This window comes from Tachyglossus aculeatus, chromosome 22, assembly GCF_015852505.1.
Source record: "Tachyglossus aculeatus isolate mTacAcu1 chromosome 22, mTacAcu1.pri, whole genome shotgun sequence".
Classification (NCBI taxonomy): Eukaryota; Metazoa; Chordata; class Mammalia; order Monotremata; family Tachyglossidae; genus Tachyglossus; species Tachyglossus aculeatus.
Genome location: NC_052087.1, coordinates 30,049,337 through 30,076,899, shown reverse-complemented (window position 1 = coordinate 30,076,899; position 27,563 = coordinate 30,049,337). Strand labels below are relative to the sequence as shown.

Below are 27,563 nucleotides of genomic sequence, written 5' to 3'. Positions count from 1 at the left end.
AGCGCCAAGGGCAGAGACCGGAAGCGGAAGTGGGCGCGGGACCGGAACCGGAAGTGGGGGCGCCGTCCGTCCGTCGGGTCCGGGCGGGGCTCCGGGCCCCCCCCGACCAGGTTCCGCCCCGCGGGATGCGACCAGGAGCAGCCGGTGAGCGGGGGAGCCGTGCGGGAGCGGGAGCGGTGCGGGAGCGGTGCGGTCCGCCCACACCCCCGCCGGCCGCCCGGGGGCGCTGGAGGGAGGAGGGGGCCGGGGGACTGTCAGTCATTCAGTCATTCCCGCCTGCCATCGTGTGCATTCATTCATTCATTCATTCATTCCATCGTCTTGATGGAGCGCTCACTCTCACTGCTGTGCGCAGAGCGCTTCCCCCCTTTCTCCCCTGCTCCCTCTCTCTCTCTCAGTCAGTCATTCATTCAGTCGTATTTATTGAGCGCTTCCTGTGTGCAGAGCACTGTACTAAGCGCTTGGGAAGTAACAAGTGGGCAACATAGAGAGACAGGCCCTACCCCACAACGGGCTCACAGGCTAGAGGGGGAGACGGACAACAAAACAAAACAAAACATGGGGACAGGTGTCAAGTCGTCAGAACAAAGAGAATTATTTCCCCTTCTCCTTCTCTCTCCTCCTCCCCTTCTTCCTCCATCTCCCCTTCTCCCTCCCTCCCCTTCTTCCTCCCTCCCCTTCACCTTCTCTCCCTTTACTTAATAATAATTATAATAATAATGACGGCATTTGTCAAGCGCCTACTATGTGCAGAGCACTGTTCTAAGCGCTGGGGGGATTGCCCCTTCTCCCTCTCTCCCCTTCTCCCTCCCTCTCCATCTCCCCTTCTTCCTCCCTCCCCTTCACCTTCTCTCCCTTTACTTAATAATAATTAGAATAATAATGACGGCATTTGTCAAGGCACCTACTATGTGCAGAGCACTGTTCTAAGCGCTGGGGGGAATCACCCCTTCTCCCTCTTTCCGCTTCTCTCCCCTTCCCTTCTCCCTCTCTCCCCTTCTTCCTCTCTCCCCTTCTCCCTCTCTCTCCATCTCCCCCTTCTTCCTCCCTCCCCTTCACCTTCTCTCCCTTTACTTAATAATAATTATAATAACAATGATGACAGTTGTTAAGCACTTCTTACTATGTGCAGAGCACTGTTCTAAGTGCTGGGGGCGGGATACAAGGTGATCAAGTTGTCCCACGTGGGACTCACAGTCTTAATCCCCATATTACAGATGAGGTAACTGAGGCTTAGAGAAGATAAGCGACTTCTTAATGGAGGGAGAGAGGTGTCACAGCAGACGTGGTGGAGTCGGGATCCGAACCCATGACCTCTGACTCCAAAGGCCGGGCTCTTTCCACTGAGTCACACTACTTCTCCCCCCTCCCCTTCTCCCTCTCCCCTCCAATCTCTCTCTCCTTTCTCCCCTTCTTCTCTTCCCCTCTCTCTCTCCTCTCTCCCTTCCCTCTTCCCTTTCTCCCCTCTCGCCTTTCTTCCCCCTCCCCCACTCTTTCTCCCCTCTCCCCTTTCTTCCCTCTCTCCCCCATTCTTTCTCCCCTCTCCCCTTTCTCCCCTCTCTCCCCCACTCTTTCTCCCCTCCCCTTTCTTCCCTCTCTCCCCCATTCTTTCTCCCCTCTCCCCTTTCTTCCCTCTCTCCCCCATTCTTTCTCCCCCTCCCCTTTCTTCCCTCTCTCCCCCATTCTTTCTCCCCTCTCCCCTTTCTTCCCTCTCCCCCATTCTTCCCTCTCCCCTTTCTTCCCTCTCTCCCCCATTCTTCCCTCTCCCCCATTCTTCCCTCTCCCCTTTCTTCCCTCTCTCCCCCATTCTTTTTCCCCCTCCCCTTTCTTCCCTCTCTCCCCCATTCTTCCCCCTCCCCTTTCTTCCCTCTCTCCTCCATTCTTTCTCCCTTCCCCTTTCTTCCCTCTCTCCTCCATTCTTTCTCCCTTCCCCTTTCTTCCCTCTCTCCTCCATTCTTTCTCCCCTCCCCTTTCTTCCCTCTCTCCTCCATTCTTTCTCCCCTCCCCTTTCTCCCCTTTCTTCCCTCTCTCCCCCATTCTTTCTCCCCTCTCCCCTTTCTTCCCTCTCTCCCCCATTCTTTCTCCCCTCTCCCTTTTCTTCCCTCTCTCCCCCATTCTTCCCTCTCCCCTTTCTTCCCTCTCTCCCCCATTCTCCCCTCTCCCCTTTCTTCCCTCTCTCCTCCATTCTTTCTCCCTCTCCCCTTTCTTCCCTCTCTCCCCCATCCTTTCTCCCTTCCCCTTTCTTCCCTCTCTCCCCCATTCTTTCTCCTCTCTCCCCTTTCTTCCCTCTCTCCCCCATTCTTTCTCCCCTGTCCCCTTCTCCCTCTCTTCCCCCTTTCCTCCCTCTCCCTCCCTCTTTCTCCCTCCCTTTCCCTCCCTTTCCCCTGAGGGGCGATTTGGGAAAAGTTGAACTGGAAGCGGGCCTTTAAACCGGGAAGAAAGTGTGAAACAGGGCCCGGGGTGTGTGTTTCAGGGGAGACCCCGACCCCAGCAGCGCTGCTGTGGCCAGAACCTCCCTGGAGGGCGAGGAAGGCCGGGGCTTTCATTCATTCGCATTTATTGAACAATTACTGTAAGCAGAGCACTGTCCTAAGCGCTTGGGAGAGTACAGTATAACGGTAAACACATTCCTTGCCCACAACGAGCTTACAGTCTAGAGGGGGAGATGGACGTTAATATAAATAAATTACAGATGTGTACAGAAGTCCCGTGAAGCCAGGAGGGGAGATGACTAAAGAGAGCAAGTCGTTGACGCAGATGGAAATGGGAGAAGAGGAAAGGAGGACTTAGCCAGGGAAGGCCTCCTGGAGAAAGAAGGCCTTCCGTAAGGCTTGGAAGGGGAGGGAGAGTCATTTTCTGTCGGATTTGGGGAGGGAAGGCGTGCCAGGACGTGTGTTGGGGGTCAGCGGCAAGATAAGTGAGATGGAGGCGCAGTGAGAAGGTTAGCAGTGGAGGAGCAAAGCGTGCGGGCTGGCTTGCAGGAAAGTAGCGAGGTGAGGTAGGAGCGGGCAAGGTGATGGAGTACTTTGAAGCCAGCGATGAAGAGCTTTGGATGCGGAGGTGGACGGGCAGCCACTGGAGTTCCTTGAGGAGTGGGGAAACACGGCCTGAATGTCTCTGTAGACTGAAGAATGGACTGGAGTAGGGAGAGACAGGAGGCTGATTGATAGAGTAATCAAGGCGGGATGGGATAAGAGACTATATTAATGTGGCAGCAGTTTGTATGGAGAGGGGAGGGCGGATTTTAGCGACGTGGTGAAGGGGGAACCGACAGGATTGAGCGATGGATTGAATACGTGCTTTCGGAGCACTGTGGACCATGAGTGCCGCCGAGGAGGAGGAGGAGGATCCTCCTCCGAGCTAGGTGCTTGGCACCTAGTGAGCGCTTAATAATTCTCTGGACCTCAGTTACCTCACCTGTAAAATGGGGATTAAGCCTGTGAGCCCCACGTGGGACAACCTGATTACCTTGTAATCAGTCTGGAGGCCTTCCCAGACTGAGCCCCTTCCTTCCTCTCCCCCTCACCCCCCTCTCCATCCCCCCACATCTTACCTCCTTCCCTTCCCCACCGCACCTGTATATATGTATATATGTTTGTACATATTTTTTTACTCTATTTATATATTTATTTTATTTGTACATATCTATTCTATTTATTTTATTTTGTTAGTATGTTTGGTTTTGTTCTCTGTCTCCCCCTTTTAGACTGTGAGCCCACTGTTGGGTAGGGACTGTCTCTATATGTTGCCAATTTGTACTTCCCAAGCGCTTAGTACAGTGCTCTGCACATAGTAAGCGCTCAATAAATACGAGAGGACTCCAGGACCGTGCTGAAAGGCCAAGGGCGGAACAGTTGAGGCGTGGGGAGGAGGAGAAGTTCAAAAATCCAACCCGTGGGCCCGGGCGCAGGCCTGGTTTGAACAGTGGGCTTTTGTCTGGCAATTTGATTTTCCTTCGTGCCAAACACGGGGAGCTACTGTCTCCGCTGCCGACGTACAGCCGGCCTAGGCGTTCCCCATCCCGTTTGAAAGGGCAGAGATATACTAAAGAGAAGCAGCGTGGCTCAGTGGAAAGAGCCCGGGCTTTGGAGTCAGAGGACAGGGATTCGAATCCCGGCTTCGCCAACTGTCAGCCGCGTGACTTTGGGCAAGTCACTTCACTGCTCTGGGCCTCGGTTCCCTCATCTGGAAAATGGGGATTAAAACTGTGAGCCCCCCGTAGGACAACCTGATCTCCTTGTAACTTAGAACAGTGCTTTGCACATAGTAAGCGCTTAATAAATGCCATTATTATTATTATTATTATTATTATTATTATTATTATTATTATTATTATTATTATTATTATTAAAGACCTTCAGGACACAGATTGCCTTGGTGAAACTGCATGGAAACGTGCCCCTACTCTCCAAGTGGCAGCTGACTGGGCTGCCCAGGAAGGACTTGGCAAAGATTGGGGGTGCCGCTCCGGTTTCCATCTACCAGAAAGTAACCTGGGAGTCCGAAGGGCGTGGGTTCTAGTCCCAGCTCTGCCGCCCCTCTGCTGTGTGACCTTGGACAAGTCACTTCGCTTCTGGGCCTCAGTCCCCTCCTCTGGAAAATGGGGATTTAAGACTGTGAGCCCCACGGGGGGCAGGGACAGTCCACTCCGACTTGCGTGTATCCACCCCGGCGCTTAGTACAGTGCCCGGCACATAGTACCTCATCTGTCAAATGGGGGTTGACTGTGAGCCCCCCGTGGGACAACCTGATCGCCTTGTAACCTCCCCAGCGCTTAGAACAGTGCTTGGCACATAGTAAGCGCTTAACAAATGCCATTATTATTATTATTCTCTACTCCTCAGTTCCCTCATCTGTCAAATGGGGATGAAGACTGAGCCCCCCCGGGGACAACCTGATCGCCTTGTAACCTCCCCAGCGCTTAGAACAGTGCTTTGCACATAGTAAGCGCTTAACAATTACCAGCATTCTTATTTTTACTGCCTCCCACTGGCCCCGTTCACCGGCTCCGGGAAGCAAGCAGAGCGCGAAATCTAGCTGGGTTTCGGCTTTCCAAGCCCGCTTAAAATCAGGGGTTTGGATTTTCCCTCTTGAAGTTACTGCCGAGTTGTTTTCCCGCATCTAGATGGGTTTCGGTTTTCCAAGCCCGCTTAAAATCAGGGGGTTTGATTTCCCCCCTCGAAATTACTGCCGAGTTGTCTTCCCGCGTTGTCTCGAGGTAGCCAACGCGAGTTATTACTAGGCTCTTATCTCCAGTAAGCCCTTCGGCGAGCCACAAGAGTGAGTGGGGCCCTAGCAGTCCGAATCGAGCTGTCAATCAATCAATCAATCGTATTGAGCGCTTACTGTGTGCAGAGCACTGGACTAAGCGCTTGGGAAGTCCAAGTTGGCAACATATAGAGACAGTCCCTACCCAACAGTGGGCTCACAGTCTAAAAGGGGGAGACAGAGAACAAAACCAAACATACTAACAAAATAAAATCAATAGAATAGATATGTACAAGTAAAATAAATAAATAAATAGAGTAATAAATATGTATATACATATATACAGGTATATATGTCCAAGAGGACTTGGCTCTTAAGGGCCCATTTTCTTCTCAAAGCAGAGGAGACGCGGGTGGGAGGCCCGTGAGACGTCCGACGCGTAAAGGCATTCCGCGAATCGTCGGCGGGGCCGGGGTCAGCAGTCCCCAGCCACCGCCTCTTTCATCCATTCAATCGTATTTATTGAGCGCTTACTGTGTGCAGAGCACTGTACTAAGCGCTTGGGAAGTACAAGTCGGCAACATTCATTCATTCAATCGTATTGATTGAGCGCTTACTGTGTGCAGAGCACTGGACTAAGCGCTTGGGAAGTACAAGTCAGCAACATCTAGAGACGGTCCCTACCCAGTAACGGGCTCAGAGTCTAGAGGGGGGAGACAGACAACAGAACATGTGGTCAGGTGTCAAGTCATCAGAATAAACAGAAATAAAGCTAGATGCACAGCATTAACAAAATAAATAGAATAGTAAATATGTCCAAGTAAAATAGAGTAATAAATCTATTACTCTACAAACATATATACGGGTACTGTGGGCCGTTCAGTCGTATTTATTGAGCGCTTACTGTGTGCAGAGCACTGTACTAGGCACTTGGAAAGTCCAAGTCGGCAGCATATGGAGATGGTCCCTACCCAACAGCGGGCTCACAGTCTAGAGGGGGGAGACAGACAACAAAACATGTGGACAGGTGTCAAGTCATCAGAATAAATAGAAATAAAGCTAGATGCACAGCATTAACGAAATAAATAGAATAGTAAATATGTCCAAGTAAGATAGAGTAATAAATCTATTACTCTACAGACATATATACGGGTGCTGTGGGCCGTTCAGTCGTATTTATCGAGCACTTACTGTGTGCAGAGCACTGTACTAGGCACTTGGGAAGTACAAGTCAGCAGCATCTAGAGACGGTCCCTACCCAATAACGGGCTCACAGTCTAGAGGGGGGAGACAGACAACAAAACGTGTGGACAGGTGTCACGTCATCAGAATAAATAGAAATAAAGCTAGATGTACATCATTAACAAAATAAATAGAATAGTAACTATGTCCAAGTAAAATAAATAGAGTAATAAATCTGTACAAACATATATACGGGTGCTGTGGGGAGGGGAAGGAGGAAGGGCGGGGAGGATGGGGCCGACTCTATATGTTGTTAACTTGTACTTCCCAAGCGCTTAGTCCAGTGCTCTGCACACAGTAAGCGCTCAATAAATACAATTGAATGAATGAATGAATGGGGCGGAGGAGAGGACAAAGGGGGCTTGGTCTGGGTGGTTGGTGATGATTAATGACTGTTTCATTCATTGTTCATTAATACCACTACTCTGGCCACTCCCTTGAGCTTAGACAGCTCAGAGACCGCCCTTTCATTCGTTCAATCGTATTTATTGAGCGCTTACCGTGTGCAGAGCACTGTACTGAGCGCTTGAAAAGTACAAGTCGGCAACAAATGGAGACGGTCCCTACCCAACAGCGGGCTCACAGTCTAGAGGGGGGAGGCAGACAACAAAACAGGTGGACAGCTGTCAAGTCATCAGAATAAACAGAAATAAACCTAGATGCACAGCATTAACAAAATAAATAGAATAGTAAATATGTCCAAGTAAAATATATAGAGTAATAAATCTGTACAAACATATGTACGGGTGCTGTGGGGAGGGGAAGGAGGAAGGGCGGGGAGGATGGGGCCGACTCTATATGTTGCCAACTTGTACTTCCCAAGCGCTTAGTACAGTGCTCTGCACACAGTAAGCGGTCAAATACGATTGAATGAATGAATGGGACAGAGGAGAGGACAAAGGGGGCTCGGTCTGGGCGGTCGGTGACGATTAATGACCGTTTCATTCATTGTTCATTAATACCACTACTCTGGCCACTCCCTTGAGCTTAGACAGCTCAGAGACCGCCCTTTCATTCGTTCAATCGTATTTATCGAGCGCTTACCATGTGCAGAGCACTGTACTGAGCGCTTGGGAAGTACAAGTCAGCAACATCTAGAGACGGTCCCTACCCAATAATGGGCTCACAGTCTAGAGTGGGGAGGCAGAAGACAAAACATGTGGACAGGTGTCAAGTCATCAGAATAAACAGAAATAAAGCTAGATGCACAGCATTAACAAAATAAATAGAATAGTAAATATGTCCAAGTAAAATAAATATCAATCAATCAATCAATCGTATTTATTGAGCGCTTACTATGTGCAGAGCACTGTACTAAGCGCTTGGGAAGTACAAATTGGCATCACATAGAGACAGTCCCTACCCAACAGTGGGCTCACAGTCTAAAAGGGGGAGACAGAGAACAGAACCAAACATACCAACAAAATAAAATAAGTAGGATAGAAATGTACAAGTAAAATAAATAAATAAATAAATAGAGTGATAAATATGTACAACCATATATACATATATACAGGTGCTGTGGGGAAGGGAAGGAGGTAAGACGGGGGGATGGAGAGGGGGACGAGGGGGAGAGGAAAGAAGGGGCTCAGTCTGGGAAGGCCTCCTGGAGGAGGTGAGCTCTCAGCAGGGTCTTGAAGGGAGGAAGAGAGCGAGCTTGGCGGATGGGCAGAGGGAGGGCATTCCGGGCCCGGGGGATGACGTGGGCCGGGGGTCGATGGCGGGACAGGCGAGAGCGAGGTACGGTGAGGAGATTAGCGGCGGAGGAGCGGAGGGTGCGGGCTGGGCAGTAGAAGGAGAGAAGGGAGGGGAGGTAGGAGGGGGCGAGGTGATGGACGGCCTGGAAGCCCAGGGTGAGGAGTTTCTGCCTGATGTGCAGGTTGATTGGTAGCCACTGGAGATTTTTGAGGAGGGGAGTGATATGCCCAGAGCGTTTCTGGACAAAGACAATCCGGGCAGCAGCATGAAGTATGGATTGAAGTGGAGAGAGACACGAGGATGGGAGATCAGAGAGAAGGCTAGTGCAGTAGTCCAGACGGGCTAGGATGAGAGCTTGAATGAGCAGGGTAGCGGTTTGGATGGAGAGGAAAGGGCAGATCTTGGCAATGTTGCGGAGCTGAGACCGGCAGTTTTTGGTGACGGCTTGGATGTGAGGGGTGAATGAGAGAGCGGAGTCGAGGATGACGCCAAGGTTGCGGGCTTGTGAGACGGGAAGGATGGTAGTGCCGTCAACAGAGATGGGAAAGTCAGGGAGAGGGCAGGGTTTGGGAGGGAAGACAAGGAGCTCAGTCTTCGACATGTTGAGCTTTAGGTGGCGGGCGGACATCCAGATGGAGATGTCCTGAAGGCAGGAGGAGGCCCGAGCCTGGAGGGAGGGGGAGAGAGCAGGGGCAGAGATGGAGATCTGGGTGTCATCAGCGTAGAGATGATAGTTGAAGCCGTGGGAGCGAATGAGGTCACCAAGGGAGTGAGTGTAGATGGAGAACAGAAGGGGACCAAGCACTGAACCTTGGGGTACCCCCACAGTAAGGGGATGGGAGGGGGAGGAGGAGCCTGCAAAAGAGACTGAGAAAGAACGACCGGAGAGATAAGAGGAGAACCAGGAGAGGACGGAGTCTGTGAAGCCAAGGTCAGATAACGTGTGGAGGAGAAGGGGGTGGTCCACAGTGTCGAAGGCAGCTGAGAGGTCGAGGAGGATTAGGACAGAGTATGAGCCGTTGGATTTGGCAAGCAGGAGGTCATTGGTGACCTTTGAGAGCGCAGTTTCCGTGGAATGAAGGGGACGGAAGCCAGACTGGAGGGGGTCGAGGAGAGAGTTGTTGAGGAATTCTAGGCAGCGCATGTAGACAACTCGTTCAAGGAGTTTGGAAAGGAATGGTAGGAGGGATATGGGACGATAACTAGAAGGTGAGGTGGGGTCAAGAGAGGGTTTTTTTAGGATGGGAGAGACATGGGCATGTTTGAAGGCAGAGGGGAAGGAACCAGTGGAGAGTGAGCGGTTGAAGATGGAAGTTAAGGAGGGGAGAAGGGATGGAGCGAGAGATTTCATAAGATGAGAGGGAATGGGGTCAGAAGCACAGGTGGCCGGAGTAGCACTTGAGAGGAGGGAGGAGAGTTCCTCTGAGGACACCGCTGGGAAGGATGGGAGAGTAGCAGAGAGTGTTGAGAGCCGGGGGGTTGGAGAAGGGGGGGGGGAAGTGACTTTGGGGAGGTCGGACCTGATGGATTTAATTTTGTTAATGAAGTAACAAATCTGTAATAAAGTAATAAATCTGTACAAATGTATATATGGGTGCTGTGGGGAGGGGAAGGAGGTAAGGTGGGGAGGATGGGGCCGACTCTATATGTTGTCAACTTGTACTTCCTAAGCGCTTAGTCCAGTGCTCTGCACACAGTAAGCGCTCAATAAATACAATTGAATGAATGAATGAATGGGGCGGAGGAGAGGACAAAGGGGGCTCGGTCTGGGCGGTCGGTGACGATTAATGACCTTTTCATTCACTGTTCATTAATACCACTACTCTGGCCACTCCCTTGAGCTTAGACAGCTCAGAGGCCGCCCTTTCATGCGTTCAGTCGTATTTATCGAGCGCTTACCGCGCGCAGAGCACTGTACTGAGCGCTTGGGAAGTCCAAGTCGGCAACGTATAGAGACGGTCCCTACCCGACAGCGGGCTCGTGGGCCGCGGCGGGAGCCGCGAGCTCCCCGCGAGGGCCGACGGGGTGGGTGTCTTGCAGAGAGCGGGCCGCCCTCCCCTCCCGCCACCATGGAGTCGCCGGAGGAGCCGGGGCCCTCCGCGGAGGAGAACTACTTCGTCAACTACACGTTCACGGACCGGTCCCACTCGGGCCGGGTGGCCCAGGGCATCCTGCAGCTGTGCCTGGAGGAAGAGCTGTTCGCCGACGTCACGGTCTCGGTGGAGGGGAGGGAGTTCCAGCTGCACCGCCTGGTCCTGTCGGCCCAGAGCCGCTTCTTCCGCTCCATGTTCACCTCCGACTTGAAGGAGGCGCGGAACCGGGCCATCGTGCTGCGGGACGTGAGCCAGTCCGTCTTCCAGCTGCTGGTGGACTACATCTACCACGGGACGGTGAAGCTGCGGGCCGAGGAGCTGCAGGAGACGTACGAGGTGGCCGACATGTACCAGCTGAGCGCCCTGTTCGAGGAGTGCTCCCGCTTCCTGGCCCGCACGGTGACGGCGGGCAACTGCCTGCGGGTGATGTGGCTGGCCGATCGGCACAGCGACGCCGACCTCTACGCGGCCGCCGCGCGGTGCGCCAAGGCCCACCTGGCCCGGCTGCGGGACGCCGACGAGTTTCTCCACCTGCCCCGGCGCTTGCTCTCCGACATCATCTCGGGTGGGGGCTCGGGGGGGGGGGGGGGGCCGGTCGGCGGGCCCGGGTTCCGATCCCGCCCCCCGTGCGACCCGGGGCGGTGGCTCGGGGGGAGAGGGCCCGGGCATGGGGGGGTCAGAGGTCACGGGTCCCCGATCCCACCTCCGCCGGTCGCCGGCCGGCTTTGGGAGAGTCGCTTAATCAACCGATCGGTCGTATTTGTTGAGCGCTTCAATCAGTCGGTCGTGTTTATTGAGCGCTGACTGTGTGCGGAGCACCGGACTGAGCGCTTGGGAAGTCCAAGTTGGCGACATAGACGGTCGGTCAATCAATCATCATCATCATCATCATCAATCGTATTTATTGAGCGCTTACTATGTGCAGAGCACTGTACTAAGCGCTTGGGAAGTACAAATTGGCAACATATAGAGACAGTCCCTACCCAACAGTGGGCTCACAGTCTAAAAGGGGGAGATCAATCAATCGTATTTATTGAGCGCTTCAATCCACCAATCGGTCGTATTTATTGAGCGCTGACTGTGTGCGGAGCACCGGACTAAGCGCTTGGGAAGTCCAGGTTGGCAACATAGAGAGACGGTCAATCAATCAATCAGTCAGTCATTTATTGAGCGCTTCAATCCATCAATCAATCGGTCGTATTTATTGAGCGCTGACTGTGCGCGGAGCACCGGACTAAGCGCTTGGGAAGTCCAGGTTGGCAACATAGAGAGACGGTCAATCAATCAATCAGTCAGTCATTTATTGAGCGCTTCAATCCATCAATCAATCGGTCGTATTTATTGAGCGCTGACTGTGTGCGGAGCACTGGACTAAGCGCTTGGGAAGTCCAAGTTGGCAACATAGATGGTCAATCAATCATCAGTCGTATTTATTGAGCGCTTCAAGCCATCAATCAGTCGGTCATATTTTTTGAGCGCTGACTGTGTGCGGAGCACTGGACTGAGCGCTTGGGAAGTCCAGGTTGGCAACATAGACGGTCAATCAATCAATCAATCAGTCGTATTTATTGAGCGCTTCAATCCATCAATCAGTCAATCGTACTTATTGAGCCGCTGACTGTGTGCGGAGCACTGGACTAAGCGCTTGGGAAGTCCAAGTTGGCGACATAGAGAGACAGTCCCTGCCCAACAGTGGGCTCACAGTCTAGAAGGGGGAGGCAGAGAACAAAACCAAACATATTAACAAAATAAAATAAATAGAATAGATATGTACAAGTAAAATAAATAAATAGAGTAATAAATACGTACAAACGTATATACATATATACAGGTGCTGTGGGGAAGGGAAGGAGGTAAAGGCGGGGGAGAGGAAGGAGGGGGCTCAGTCTGGGAAGGCCTCTCTCTGTGCCTCAGTTCCCTCATCTGTAAAATGGGGATGAAGACTGTGAGCCCCCCCGTGGGACAACCCGATCGCCTTGTAACCTCCCCAGCGCTTAGAACGGGGCTCTGCACATAGTAAGCACTTAATAAATGCCATCATTATTATTATTATTATTATTATTTTGGTGTAGGTACCAGGGTCAGCCGCTCCTGGTGGGAAAGGTCACCGCCCGGCTGGCCACAGCGAGGCCCAGGGGCGGCTCCGGCCCGTGCCCACGGGCGCCGGGGGAACCGACCACGGACGGGAATTTGCGGGAAATTCCTTTGGGCAGCCGGGAATTTACAGGAAATTCCTTCGGGCACCCGGGAATTTACAGGGAATTCCTTTGGGCACCCGGGAATTTACAGGAAATTCCTTAGGGCACCCGGGAAGTAGAAGCGGTGGTTGTAGCCTTTCTGGACGGCGTCCGCCAATGGTTTCCCTCCGCCCATTCCAGACGGAGTGCCGTGTTCCCAGAACCCGACCGAGGCCATAGAAACCTGGATCAACTTCAACAAAGAGGAGCGAGAGATCTTCTCCGAGTCGCTCAGGGCCAACCTGAAGGTAAGGAAGAGTGCGACGCCGCAGTGAGATCTATTACTCTATCATCATCATCATCAATCGTATTTATTGAGCGCTTACTATGCGCAGAGCACTGGACTAAGCGCTTGGGAATTACAAATTGGCAACATAGAGAGACAGTCCCTACCCAACAGTGGGCTCACAGTCTACAAGGGGGAGACAGAGAACAAAACCAAACATACTAACAAAATAAAATAGAATAGATCTGTACAAGTAAAATAAATAAATAGAGTAATAAATATGTACAAACATATATACATATATACAGGTGCTGTGGGGAAGGGAAGGAGGTAAAATGGGGGGGATGGAGAGGGGGACTCTATCATTTATTACTCTATTTATTTATTTTACTTGTACAAATCTATTCTATTTATTTTATTTTGTTAGTATGTTTGGTTTTGTTCTCTGCCTCCCCCTTTTAGACCGTGAGCCCACTGTTGGGTAGTGACCGTCTCTATATGTTGCCAACTTGGACTTCGCAAGCGCTTAGTACAGTGCTCTGCACACAGTAAGCGCTCAATAAATACGATTGATGATGATGATGATGATGATGTTGCCAACTTGGACTTCCCAAGCGCTTAGTACAGTGCTGTGCACACAGTAAGCGCTCAATAAATACGATTGATTGATTGATCTATTTTTTTTTTTAATGGTATTTGTTAAGCACTTACTATGTGCCAGGCACTGAACTAAGCGCTGGGGTAAATAATAATAGTAATAATAATGTTGGTTTTTGTTAAGTGCTTTACTATGTGCCAAGCACTGTGCTAAGCGCTGGGGGAGATACAAGGTATTCAGGTGTCCCTCGTGGGGCTCACAGTCTTAATCCCCATTTGACAGACGCGGTCACTGAGGCCCAGAGAAGTTAAGTGACTCGCCCAAGGTCACACAGCTGACACGTGGCGGAGCCGGGATTTGAACCCATGACCTCTGACTCCCAAGCCCGGGCTCTTTCCGCTGAGCCACGCTGCTTCTCTAATAATAATAATAATAATAATGTTGGTGTTTGTTAAGCACTTACTGTGTGCAAAGCACTGCTCTAAGCGCTGGGGAGGTTACAAGGTGATCAGGTTGTCCCACGGGGGGCTCACAGCCTTCATCCCCATTTTCCAGATGAGGGAACTGAGGCCCGGAGAAGTGAAGTGACTTGCCCAAAGTCACCCAGCTGACAAGTGGCAGAGCCGGGATTCGAACCCATGACCTCTGACTCCAAAGCCCAGGCTCTTTCCACTGAGCCACACCGCTTCTCTATGCAAGCGAGACTGTAGACTGTGAGCCCACTGTTGGGTAGGGACTGTCTCTATATGTTGCCAATTTGTACTTCCCAAGCGCTTAGTACAGTGCTCTGCACACAGTAAGCGCTCAATAAATACGATTGATGATGATGATGATGCAAGCTAAATAAGCAAGTAAATACAAACTAATCCGATCGGACCCAGTCCGTGCCCTACTTGGGGCTCAAAGTCTTAATCCCCATTTGACAGCTGAGGTCACTGAGACGCAGGGTAGTGATGGGACTCGCCCAAGAGCACACAGCAGACGAGTGGTGGAGCCAGGATTAGAACCCAGGGCCTCTCACTCTTAGGCCCGTGCTGTAGCCCCTAGGCCACGTGGTTTCTCCTGCTACCCATTCATTCATTCAGTCGTATTTATTGAGCGCTTACTGTGTGCAGAGCACTGTACTGAGCGCTTGCGAAGTACAAGTCGGCAACATCTAGAGGCGGTCCCCACCCACCAACGGGCTCACAGTCTAGAAGGGGGGAGACAGACGACAAAACAAAACAGGTGGTCAGGTGTCAATCAATCAATCGTATTTATTGAGCGCTTACTATGTGCAGAGCACTGTACTAAGCGCTTGGGAAGTATAGATTGGCAACATATAGAGACAGTCCCTACCCAACTGTGGGCTCACAGTCGAAAAGGGGGAGACAGAGAACAAAACCAAACATGCTAACAAAATAAAATAAATAGAATAGATATGTACAAGTAAAATAAATAAATAAATAGAGTAATAAATCTGTACAAACATATATCCATATATACAGGTGCTGTGGGGAAGGGAAGGAGGTAAGATGGGGGGGATGGAGAGGGGGACGAGGGGGAGAGGAAGGAAGGGGCTCAGTCTGGGAAGGCCTCTTGGAGGAGGTGAGCGCTCAGCAGGGCCTTGAAGGGAGGAAGAATAAATAGAATAAATAGAAGTAAAGGTAGATTCATTCATTCATTCAATTGTATTTATTGAGCACTTACTGTGTGCAGAGCACTGTACTGAGCGCTTGGGAAGTACAAGTCGGCAACATCTAGAGGCGGTCCCTACCCAACAGCGGGCTCACAGTCTAGAAGGGGGAGACAGACGACAAAACCAAACAGGTGGTCAGGTGTCAAGTCATCAGAATAAATAGAAGTAAAGGTAGATTCATTCATTCATTCAATCGTATTTATTGAGCGCTTACTGTGTGCAGAGCACTGGACTAAGCACTTGGGAAATACAAGTCGGCAACATCTAGAGACGGTCCCTACCCACCAACGGGCTCGCAGTCTAGAAGGGGGAGACAGATGACAAAACAAAACAGGTGGTCAGGTGGCAAGTCACCAGAATAAATAGAAGTAAAGGTAGATTGATTCATTCATTCATTCAATTGTATTTATTGAGCACTTACTGTGTGCAGAGCACTGTACTGAGCGCTTGGGAAGTACAAGTCGGCAACATCTAGAGGCGGTCCCTACCCAACAGCGGGCTCACAGTCTAGAAGGGGGAGACAGACGACAAAACCAAACAGGTGGTCAGGTGTCAAGTCATCAGAATAAATAGAAGTAAAGGTAGATTCATTCATTCATTCAATCGTATTTATTGAGCGCTTACTGTGTGCAGAGCACTGTACGAAGCGCTTGGGAAGTGCAAGTCGGCAACATAGAGAGGCGGTCCCCACCCACCAACGGGCTCACAGTCTAGAAGGGGGGAGACAGACGACAAAACCAAACAGGTGGTCAGGTGTCAAGTCATCAGAATAAATAGAAGTAAAGGTAGATTCATTCATTCATTCAATCGTATTTATTGAGCGCTTACTGTGTGCAGAGCACTGTACTAAGCGCTTGGGAAGTGCAAGTCGGCAACATAGAGAGGCGGTCCCCCACCCACCAACGGGCTCACAGTCTAGAAGGGGGGAGACAGACGACAAAACAAAACAGGTGGTCAGGTGTCAAGTCATCAGAATAAATAGAAGTAAAGGTAGATTCATTCATTCATTCAATCGTATTTATTGAGCGCTTACTGTGTGCAGAGCACTGTACGAAGCGCTTGGGAAGTGCAAGTCGGCAACATAGAGAGGCGGTCCCCACCCACCAACGGGCTCACAGTCTAGAAGGGGGGAGACAGACGACAAAACAAAACAGGTGGTCAGGTGTCAAGTCATCAGAATAAATAGAAGTAAAGGTAGATTCATTCATTCATTCAATCGTATTTATTGAGCGCTTACTGTGTGCAGAGCACTGGACTAAGCACTTGGGAAGTACAAGTCGGCAACATCTAGAGACGGTCCCTACCCACCAACGGGCTCACAGTCTAGAAGGGGGAGACAGACGACAAAACAAAACAGGTGGTCAGGTGTCAAGTCATCAGAATAAATAGAAGTAAAGGTAGATTCATTCATTCATTCAATCGTATTTATTGAGCGCATACTGTGTGCAGAGCACTGGACTAAGCGCTTTGGAAATACACGGCAACATAGAGAGGCGGTCCCCACCCACCAACGGGCTCACAGTCTAGAAGGGGGGAGACAGACGACAAAACAAAACAGGTGGTCAAGTGGCAAGTCATCAGAATAAATCGAAGTAAAGCTAGATGCACAGCATTGACAAAATAAATAGAATAGTAATTATGTACAAGTAAAATTCATTCATTCATTCAATCGTATTTATTGATCGCTTACTGCGTGCGGAGCACTGTACTAAGCGCTTGGGAAGTACAAGTTGGCAACATATAGAGACGGTCTAGTAAAATAATTTAGAGAAGCAGCGTGGCTCAGGGGAAAGAGCCCGGGCTTTGGAGTCAGAGGTCATGGGTTCAAATCCCGGCTCCGCCAACTGTCAGCTTTGTGACTTTGGCCAGTCATTTCACTTCTCCGTACCTCAGTTCCCGCAGCTGTAAAATGGGGATGAAGACTGTGAGCCCCATGTGGGACAGCCCGATCACCTTGTAACCTCCCCAGCGCTTAGAACGGTGCTTTGCGCATAGTAAGCGCTTAATAAATGCCATCGTTATTATTATTATTAAATTTGTACAAACATATATAGAGGTGCTGTGGGGAGGGGAAGAAGGGGGCTCAGTCTGGGTAGCTGCTTCCCAGTGAGAAAGCGGTGGAGGCAAGATCAGCGCTTAGTACAGCGCTCTGCACCCAGTAAGCGCTCAATAAGTACAATTGAATGAATTCCCCGGGGATTAGTGAGTTGAGGGGGATTGGCTTTGCGATTCTGGTGTCCTCCCATCCTTGAGGCCGGCTTCGGTTCCCCTCGGAGGCCCGGTGCTCCCATTTCCTTCTGGAAATCCCTCGGCCCAGCGGGCTTGAGTTCCAGTTGCGCTTCGGCGCCCTGGTAAAAAAATGCACCGGGAAATCTGAGCACGACCAGTTCTTTCCCTGCGTGGCGCCGCGTGGGCCCGAGAGTCAGGAGGTCATCATCAATCGTATTTATTGAGCGCTTACTGTGTGCAGAGCACTGTACTAAGCGCTTGGGAGGTACAAGGAGGTCGTGGGTTCTAATCTCGGCTCCGCCGCCTGTCTGCCGTGTGACCTTGGGCAAGCCGCTTTACCTCTCGGTGCCTCAGCTACCTCACCTGGAAAAATGGGGGGTGAGATTGTGAGCCCCGCGTGGGGCGGGGACCGTGTCCAACCCGATTTGCTTGTATTCATTCGCTTATTTAATGAAGAAATTGTATTTAATAATAATAATATAATCAATCAATCGTATTTATTGAGCGCTTACTATGTGCAGAGCACAGCACTAAGCGCTTGGGAAGTACAAATTGGCAATATATAATATAATAATAATAATGGCATTGATTAAGCGCTTACTATGTGCAGAGCACTGTTCTGCGTGCAGAGCACCGCACTAAGCACGTGGAAAGTACAGTTCAACAATAAAGAGAGACAGTCCCTGCCCACAGCGGGCTTACGGTCTAGAAGGGGGGAGACAGGCATCAAAACCAGTAAACGGGCATCACTAGAAATAAATAGAATTATAGCTATATGCATACATGCAAGTCGACCTGATTTGCTTGCATTCATTCATTTATTTAATGAATAAATTGTATTTAATGCGTGCAGAGCACCGTACTAAGCACTTGGAAAGTACAGTTCAACAATAAAGAGAGACAGTCCCTGCCCACAGCGGGCTTACGGTCTAGAAGGGGAGAGACAGGCATCAAAACCAGTAAACGGGCATCACTAGAAATAAATAGAATTATAGCTATATGCATATATGCAAGGCGACCCGATTTGCTTGCATGCATTCATTTATTTAATGAATAAATTGTATTTAATGCGTGCAGAGCACCGTACTAAGCACTTGGAAAGTACAGTTCAACAATAAAGAGAGACAGTCCCTGCCCACAGCGGGCTTACGGTCTAGAAGGGGAGAGACAGGCATCAAAACCAGTAAACGGGCATCACTAGAAATAAATAGAATTATAGCTATATGCATATATGCAAGGCGACCCGATTTGCTTGCATGCATTCATTTATTTAATGAATAAATTGTATTTAATGCGTGCAGAGCACCGTACTAAGCACTTGGAAAGTACAGTTCAACAATAAAGAGAGACAGTCCCTGCCCACAGCGGGCTTACGGTCTAGAAGGGGGGGGAGACAGGCATCAAAACGAGTAAACGGGCATCACTAGAAATAAATAGAATTATAGCTATATGCATATATGCAAGTCGACCCGATTTGCTTGCATTCATTCATTTATTTAAGGAATAAATTGTATTTAATGCGTGCAGAGCACCGTGCTAAGCACTTGGAAAGTACAGTTCAACAATAAAGAGAGACAGTCCCTGCCCACAGTGGGCTTACGGTCTAGAAGGGGGGAGACAGGCCTCTAAACCAGTAAACGGGCATCACTAGAAATAAACAGAATTATAGCTATATGCATATATGCAAGTCGACCCGATTTGCTTGCATTCATTCATTTATTTAATGAATAAATTGTATTTAATGCGTGCAGAGCACCGTGCTAAGCACTTGGAAAGTACAGTTCAAGAATAGAGACAGTCCCTGCCCACAGCAGGCTTACGGTCTAGAAGGGGGGAGACAGGCATCAAAGCAAGTAAATGGGCATCACTAGAAATAAACAGAATTATAGTTATATGCATATATGCAAGTTGACCCGATTTGCTTGCATTCATTCATTTATTTAAGGAATAAATTGTATTTAATGCGTGCAGAGCACCGTACTAAACACTTGGAAAGTACAGTTCAACAATAAAGAGAGACAGTCCCTGCCCACAGCGGGCTTACGGTCTAGAAGGGGGGAGACAGGCATCAAAACAAGTAAACAAAGGCGTCACTAGAAATAAATAGAATTATAGCTATATTCGTGTATGCAAGTCGAGGTGATGGGGAGGGGGAGCTGAGGAAAAGGGGGGCTCAGTCTGGGAAGGCCTCCTGGAGGAAGCGAGCCTTCAGTCGGGCTTCGAAGGCAGTGGGGGAGAGTGATTTTTTGGTGGATTTGAGGAGAGAGGGCATTCCGGGCCAGAGGCCAACGGCGGGATGGGCGAGAACGAGGCCCAACCAATCGATCAATCGTATTTATTGAGCGCTTACTGTGTGCAGAGCACTGTACTAAGCGCTTGGGAAGTACAAGTTGGCAACATCTAGAGACTGGGAAGTGAGGCAGAGGAGCGGAGGGTGCGGGCCGGGCTGGAGAAGGACAGAAGGGAGGCCAGATGAGAGGGGGCGAGGGGATGGACAGCCTGGAAGCCGACGGTTTTTGTTCGATACGGAAGTCGATAGGCAACCACTGGAGCTTTTCGAGGAAGGGAGTGACACGCCCAGCGCTCAGTACAGTGCCTGGCATGGAGTAAGCGCTTCACAAATAACATGATTATCGTCGTTATTATTACTATTTCCCAAGCATAAGACAAACACCTTGGCATGGCCGTTGCGTGAGGGGAGCAGGGGAGGTGGGGGGTCCCCCAGTAGCCGGGGGAGAGACTGGAAGCCCTCCAAGGGCAGGGATGGGATCTACCGACTCCCATCGTCTCGCACCCTCCCGAGCGCTTAGTCCGATGCTCTGCACCCGGCGAGCGCTCAGTACGTTCCTCGAATCGTGGGCCAGCAGGGAGGGGGAGGGGGAGACCTAAAGGCCCGCTGAGCGGGAGACCGGATGCCAGCCATCTTCACCTTACTCCTTGCTGCCTCTCCTCAATCAATCAATCGTATTTATTGAGCGCTTACTGTGTGCAGAGCACTGTACTAAGCGCTTGGGAAGTCCAGGTTGGCAACATATAGAGACGGTCCCTACCCAGCAGTGGGCTTACAGTCTAAAAGAGTGGGCTTCCTTTCTCTCCTTGTCCATCCCAGCCCACACAGTCCACTCCCCTGGGGCCGCTCACCTTCTCACTGGGCCCGTCTGGCCGCCGACCCCCGGCTCACGTCAGCGGGGCTCAGTGGCAAGAGCCCGGGCTTTGGAGTCGGGGGTCATGGGTTCGAATCCCGGCTCCGCCACTTGTCAGCTGTGTGACTTTGGGCAAGTCACTTCACTTCTCTGGGCCTCAGTCCCTCATCTGGAAAATGGGGATGGAGACTGTGAGCCCCCCGTGGGACAACCTGATCATCTTGTATCCTCCCCAGTGCTTAGAACAGTGCTTTGCACATAGTAAGCGCTTAACAAATGCCATTATTATTATTATTATTATTATTCCCTTTGGCCCGGAACACACTCCCTCCTCAGATCTGCCCAGCAGTGACTCTCCCCACCACCTCAAAGCCCTACTGAAGGCTCACCTCCTCCAAGAGGCCTTCCCAGGCTGAGCCCCACTTTTAATAATAATAATAATAATAATAATAATAATAATAATAATGGCATTTGTTAAGCACTGTGTGCAAAGCACTGTTCTAAGCACTGGGGAGGATACAAGGTGATCAGGTTGTCCCTCGTGGGGCTCACAGTCTTAATCCCCACCTTACAGATGAGGTCACTGAGGCCCAGAGAAGTGAAGTGAGTTGCCCAAAGTCACCCAGCTGACAAGCGGCGGAGCTGGGATTTGAACCCATGACCTCTGACTCCCAAGCCCAGGCTCTTTCCACCGAGCCACGCATTTTTCCTCAGCTCCCACACCCTTCCGCAGCCCCCTGACTCGCTCCCTTAGCTCTTCGCCCCCCTCCCCGCCCTACAGCACTTTTGTGTGCATATATAGATATATATATTTACTGCTACATATTAATTCTATTTATTTTATTTTGTCAATATGTTTTGTTCTCTGTCTCCCCCTTCTAGACTGTGAGCCCACTGTTGGGTAGAGACCGTCTTTATATGTTGCCAACTTGGACTTCCCAAGCGCTTAGTCCAGTGCTCTGCACACAGTAAGCGCTCAATAAATGCGATTGAATGAATGAATGAATATATTAGATATATATATTAGTATATATATTAGGCCTTCCCACACTGAGCCCCTTCCTTCCTCTCCCTCTCCTCCCCCTCCCCATCGCCCCCCACCTTACCTCCTTCCCCTTCCCACAGCACGTGTATATGTTTGTATGTATGTATTACTCTATTTTATTTGTACATATTTATTCTATTTATTTTATTTTGTTAATATGTTTTGTTATCCGCCTCCCCCTTCTAGACTGTGACCCCGCTGTCGGGTAGGGACCGGCTCTAGATGTTGCCAACTTGGACTTCCCAAGCACTTAGTCCGGTGCTCTGCACGCGGTAAGCGCTCAATAAATTACGATTGACTAGAGATCTGTAATTCTAGTTACTCTATCTCTATACTGTATCTTAGTCCGGTGCTCTGCACGCAATAAGCGCTCAATAAATTACGATTGACTATAGATCTGTAATTCTAGTTACTCTATCTCTATACTGTATCTTAGTCCGGTGCTCTGCACGCGGTAAGCGCTCAATAAATAACGATTGACTATAGATCTGTAATTCTAGTTACTCGATCTCTACACCGTATCTTAGTCCAGTGCTCTGCACGCAGTAAGCGCTCAATAAATAACGATTGAATATGATCTGTAATTCTAGTTACTCGATCTCTACACCGTATCTTAGTCCGGTGCTCTGCACTCAGTAAGCGCTCAATAAATTACGATTGACTATAGATCTGTAATTCTAGTTACTCTATCTCTATACTGTATCTTAGTCCGGTGCTCTGCACGCAGTAAGCGCTCAATAAATTACGATTGACTATAGATCTGTAATTCTAGTTACTCTATCTCTATACCGTATCTTAGTCCGGTGCTCTGCACGCGGTAAGCGCTCAATAAATAACGATTGACTATAGATCTGTAATTCTAGTTACTCGATCTCTACACCGTATCTTAGTCCGGTGCTCTGCACACGGTAAGCACTCAATAAATTACGATTGACTATAGATCTGTAATTCTAGTTACTCTATCTCTACACCGTATCTTAGTCCGGTGCTCTGCACGCGGTAAGCGCTCAATAAATTACAATTGAATATAGATCTGTAATTCTAGTTACTCTATCTCTATACCGTATCTTAGTCCGGTGCTCTGCACGCAGTAAGCGCTCAATAAATAACGATTGAATAGAGATCTGTAATTCTAGTTACTCGATCTCTACACCGTATCTTAGTCCGGTGCTCTGCATGTGGTAAGCGCTCAATAAATAACGATTGACTATAGATCTGTAATTCTAGTTACTCTATCTCTATACTGTATCTTAGTCTGGTGCTCTGCACGCGGTAAGCGCTCAATAAATTACAATTGAATATAGATCTGTAATTCTAGTTACTCTATCTCTATACTGTATCTTAGTCCGGTGCTCTGCACGCGGTAAGCGCTCAATAAATAACGATTGAATATAGATCTGTAATTCTAGTTACTCTATCTCTACACCGTATCTTAGTCCGGTGCTCTGCACGCAGTAAGCGCTCAATAAATAACGATTGACTATAGATCTGTAATTCTAGTTACTCTATCTCTACACTGTATCTTAGTCCGGTGCTCTGCACGCGGTAAGCGCTCAATAAATAACGATTGAATAGAGATCTGTGATTCTAGTTACTCGATCTCTACACCGTATCTTAGTCCGGTGCTCTGCACGCAGTAAGCGCTCAATAAATAACGATTGAATAGAGATCTGTAATTCTAGTTACTCGATCTCTACACCGTATCTTAGTCCGGTGCTCTGCACGCAGTAAGCGCTCAATAAATAACGATTGAATAGAGATCTGTAATTCTAGTTACTCGATCTCTACACCGTATCTTAGTCCGGTGCTCTGCATGTGGTAAGCGCTCAATAAATAACGATTGACTATAGATCTGTAATTCTAGTTACTCTATCTCTATACTGTATCTTAGTCTGGTGCTCTGCACGCGGTAAGCGCTCAATAAATTACAATTGAATATAGATCTGTAATTCTAGTTACTCTATCTCTATACTGTATCTTAGTCCGGTGCTCTGCACGCGGTAAGCACTCAATAAATAACGATTGAATATAGATCTGTAATTCTAGTTACTCTATCTCTACACCGTATCTTAGTCCGGTGCTCTGCACGCAGTAAGCGCTCAATAAATAACGATTGAATAGAGATCTGTAATTCTAGTTACTCGATCTCTACACCGTATCTTAGTCCGGTGCTCTGCATGTGGTAAGCGCTCAATAAATAACGATTGACTATAGATCTGTAATTCTAGTTACTCTATCTCTATACTGTATCTTAGTCCGGTGCTCTGCACGCGGTAAGCGCTCAATAAATTACAATTGAATATAGATCTGTAATTCTAGTTACTCTATCTCTATACTGTATCTTAGTCCGGTGCTCTGCACGCGGTAAGCGCTCAATAAATAACGATTGAATAGAGATCTGTAATTCTAGTTACTCGATCTCTACACCGTATCTTAGTCCGGTGCTCTGCACACGGTAAGCACTCAATAAATTACGATTGACTATAGATCTGTAATTCTAGTTACTCTATCTCTACACCGTATCTTAGTCCGGTGCTCTGCACGCGGTAAGCGCTCAATAAATTACAATTGAATATAGATCTGTAATTCTAGTTACTCTATCTCTATACCGTATCTTAGTCCGGTGCTCTGCACGCGGTAAGCACTCAATAAATTACGATTGACTATAGATCTGTAATTCTAGTTATTCTATCTCTATACTGTATCTTAGTCTGGTGCTCTGCATGCAATAAGCGCTCAATAAATTACGATTGACTATAGATCTGTAATTCTAGTTACTCTATCTCTATACTGTATCTTAGTCCGGTGCTCTGCACGCAATAAGCGCTCAATAAATTACGATTGACTATAGATCTGTAATTCTAGTTACTCTATCTCTATACTGTATCTTAGTCCGGTGCTCTGCACGCGGTAAGCGCTCAATAAATAACGATTGACTATAGATCTGTAATTCTAGTTACTTGATCTCTACACCGTATCTTAGTCCGGTGCTCTGCACGCGGTAAGCGCTCAATAAATTACGATTGACTATAGATCTGTAATTCTAGTTACTCTATCTGTATACTGTATCTTAGTCCAGTGCTCTGCACGCGGTAAGCGCTCAATAAATTACGATTGACTATAGATCTGTAATTCTAGTTACTCTATATCTATACTGTATCTTAGTCCGGTGCTCTGCACGCGGTAAGCGCTCAATAAACAACGATTGAATATAGATCTGTAATTCTAGTTACTCGATCTCTACACCGTATCTTAGTCCGGTGCTCTGCACGCAGTAAGCGCTCAATAAATAACGATTGAATATAGGTCTGTAATTCTAGTTACTCTATCTCTATACTGTATCTTAGTCCGGTGCTCTGCACGCAGTAAGCGCTCAATAAATTACAATTGACTAGAGATCTGTAATTCTAGTTACTCGATCTCTACACCATATCTTAGTCCGGTGCTCTGCACGCGGTAAGCGCTCAATAAATTACGATTGAATAGAGATCTGTAATTCTAGTTACTCGATCTCTACACCGTATCTTAGTCCGGTGCTCTGCACGCGGTAAGCGCTCAATAAATAACGATTGAATAGAGATCTGTAATTCTAGTTACTCTGTCTCTATACTGTATCTTAGTCCGGTGCTCTGCACGCGGTAAGCGCTCAATAAATAACGATTGACTATAGATCTGTAATTCTAGTTACTCGATCTCTACACCGTATCTTAGTCCAGTGCTCTGCACGCAGTAAGCGCTCAATAAATAACGATTGAATAGAGATCTGTAATTCTAGTTACTCGATCTCTACACCGTATCTTAGTCCGGTGCTCTGCACGCAGTAAGCGCTCAATAAATTACGATTGACTAGAGATCTGTAATTCTAGTTACTCGATCTCTACACCGTATCTTAGTCCGGTGCTCTGCACACGGTAAGCGCTCAATAAATAACGATTGACTATAGATCTGTAATTCTAGTTACTCTATCTCTATACAGTATCTTAGTCCGGTGCTCTGCACGCGGTAAGTGCTCAATAAATAACGATTGACTATAGATCTGTAATTCTAGTTACTCTATCTCTATACAGTATCTTAGTCCGGTGCTCTGCACGCGGTAAGCGCTCAATAAATTACGATTGAATATAGATCTGTAATTCTAGTTACTCGATCTCTACACTGTATCATAGTCCGGTGCTTAGCACGCAGTAAGCGCTCAATAAATTACGATTGAATATAGATCTGTAATTCTAGTTACTCTGTCTCTACACTGTATCATAGTCCGGTGCTCTGCACGCGGTAAGTGCTCAATAAATTACGATTGACTATAGATCTGTAATTCTAGTTACACTATACTGTATCTTAGTCCGGTGCTCTGCACGCGGTAAGCGCTCAATAAATTACAACTGAATATAGATCTGTAATTCTAGTTACTCTATCTCTATACAGTATCTTAGTCCGGTGCTCTGCACGCGGTAAGCGCTCAATAAATAACGATTGACTAGAGATCTGTAATTCTAGTTACTCGATCTCTACACCGTATCTTAGTCCGGTGCTCTGCACGCGGTAAGCGCTCAATAAATTACGATCGACTAGAGATCTGTAATTCTAGTTACTCGATCTCTACACTGTATCTGTTATCAAGAATTCTCTTTCTGTCGCCCGTTTACTTATTTTGATGTCTGTCGCCCAACACACACACACACCCCGCCGACGGTGAGCCCGGTGAGGGCAAGGATCGTCTCCCGCTATCTGCGGTATCGTAGTTCCCGAGCCCGGTCCGCGCTCGGTAAATAGGGGGGACCGAGTGAGCGACCGCTCCTCCACACACACCCACACCCCGACGGCGAGCCCGGTGAGGGCAAGGATCGTCTCCCGCTATCCGCCGTAACGTCGGCTCGATAAACGGGGGGGACGGAGGAGTGACGGCTCTCCCCTCTCCCCCACCCGGAGCAGGAGGTCGGGGAGACGGCGCACATCTACCTGATCGGGAAGGAGTCGTCCCGCACCCACTCCCTGGCCGTGTCCCTGCGCTGCGCCGAGGACGACTCCCTCAGCGTGAGCGGCCAGAACAGCCTGTGCCACCAGATCACGGCGGCCTGCAAGCACGGCGGGGACCTGTACGTGGTGGGGGGCTCGGTCCCCCGGCGCATGTGGAAGTGCAACAACGCCACGGTGGACTGGGAGTGGTGCGCCCCGCTGCCCCGCGACCGGCTGCACCCCACGCTGGTGTCCGTGCCCGGGCAGGACGCCATCTACTCGCTCGGGGGCAAGACCCTGCAGGACACCCTCTCCAACGCCGTCGTCTCCTACCGGGTGGGCGACAACGTCTGGACGGAGGCCGGCCGGCTGGAGGTGGCCGTGGCCGGGGCCGCGGGGGCCGCCCTCGACGGGGTCATCTACCTGCTCGGGGGCGAGGAGAGCGACCTGGACTTCTTCACCAAGCCCTCGCGGCTCATCCAGCGCTTCGACACGGAGGCGGGGAGGTGCCAGCTGAAGCCCTACGCGCTGCCGGTGGCGGGCCGCCTGCACGCCGCCGTCCACCGGGACCTGGTGTTCATCGTGGCCGAGGGGGACGCGCTGGTCTGCTACAACCCCTCGCTGGATAGCTTCACCCGGCTCTGCCTCCCCGAGGCCTGGGGCGCGGCCCCCTCCCTCTGGAGGATCGCCAGCTGCGACGGCGGCATCTACGTGTTCCGGGAGCGCTGCCGGAAGGGGGACGCCAACGCCTACAAGCTGGACCCCGCCACCTCGGCCGTCACCGTCACCGGCGGCGGCGGCGAGGTGCCGCTCACCAGCCTGCAGTTCGTCCTGGCCTGAGGCCTCGCCGCGGACCCCCACCTCCGATCCGTCGAGAAGCGAGGGTCTTTCGCCCGGGCCCCGCTTACCGGAGGGTCCGCTCCCGGGTCCTCCCTCTCAATCCGAAAGGGCCTTCTCCTCCTCCCGTGCCGGGGCCCGGCAGAGGGGCGTTTCTAAAGTAAGTCCGGCTCGGCGGCAAGGATGCCATCCGAGGGGCTTGACCCCTCTCCGGGGCCCGTCGGGCGACCCTGGAAATTTCTTCCGGCGTCTTCTCGCCCCCCCTCCAGAAAATAAACGCTCCTTTTGAATTTCTCATTCGCCTCGAGCCTCTGTGTTCAGGGGGTACACACCGGAGGGGCGGGAAGCTTTAACGGAAATCAGAGAGGAGGCA

General features: G+C 49.7%; 1 protein-coding gene across 2 annotated transcripts; it reads left to right on the top strand.

The window, feature by feature from the left end:
• The first annotated feature begins 117 nt into the window (after positions 1–117).
• KBTBD4 (kelch repeat and BTB domain containing 4) lies at positions 118–27,485 on the top strand. 2 transcript variants are annotated; one of them, XM_038764947.1, is made up of 4 exons: positions 118–144; positions 10,189–10,806; positions 12,620–12,726; positions 26,330–27,485. In XM_038764947.1, the coding sequence occupies exons 1-4, from the start codon at positions 126–128 to the stop codon at positions 27,191–27,193; spliced, it is 1,608 nt and encodes a 535-aa protein (XP_038620875.1). In that variant the 5' UTR covers positions 118–125; the 3' UTR covers positions 27,194–27,485. The 2 variants fall into 2 exon arrangements, with proteins under 2 accessions (XP_038620875.1, XP_038620874.1); XM_038764946.1 differs by having other exon boundaries at positions 26,327–27,485.
• The last annotated feature ends 78 nt before the right edge of the window (positions 27,486–27,563 follow it).

Coding starts and splice junctions, on each gene's coding strand:
- KBTBD4 (XM_038764946.1), top strand. Junction 10,807..12,619: donor GCTCTCCGACATCATCTCGG/GTGGGGGCTCGG, acceptor CGCCCATTCCAG/ACGGAGTGCCGTGTTCCCAG. Junction 12,727..26,326: donor CGCTCAGGGCCAACCTGAAG/GTAAGGAAGAGT, acceptor CCCCACCCGGAG/CAGGAGGTCGGGGAGACGGC.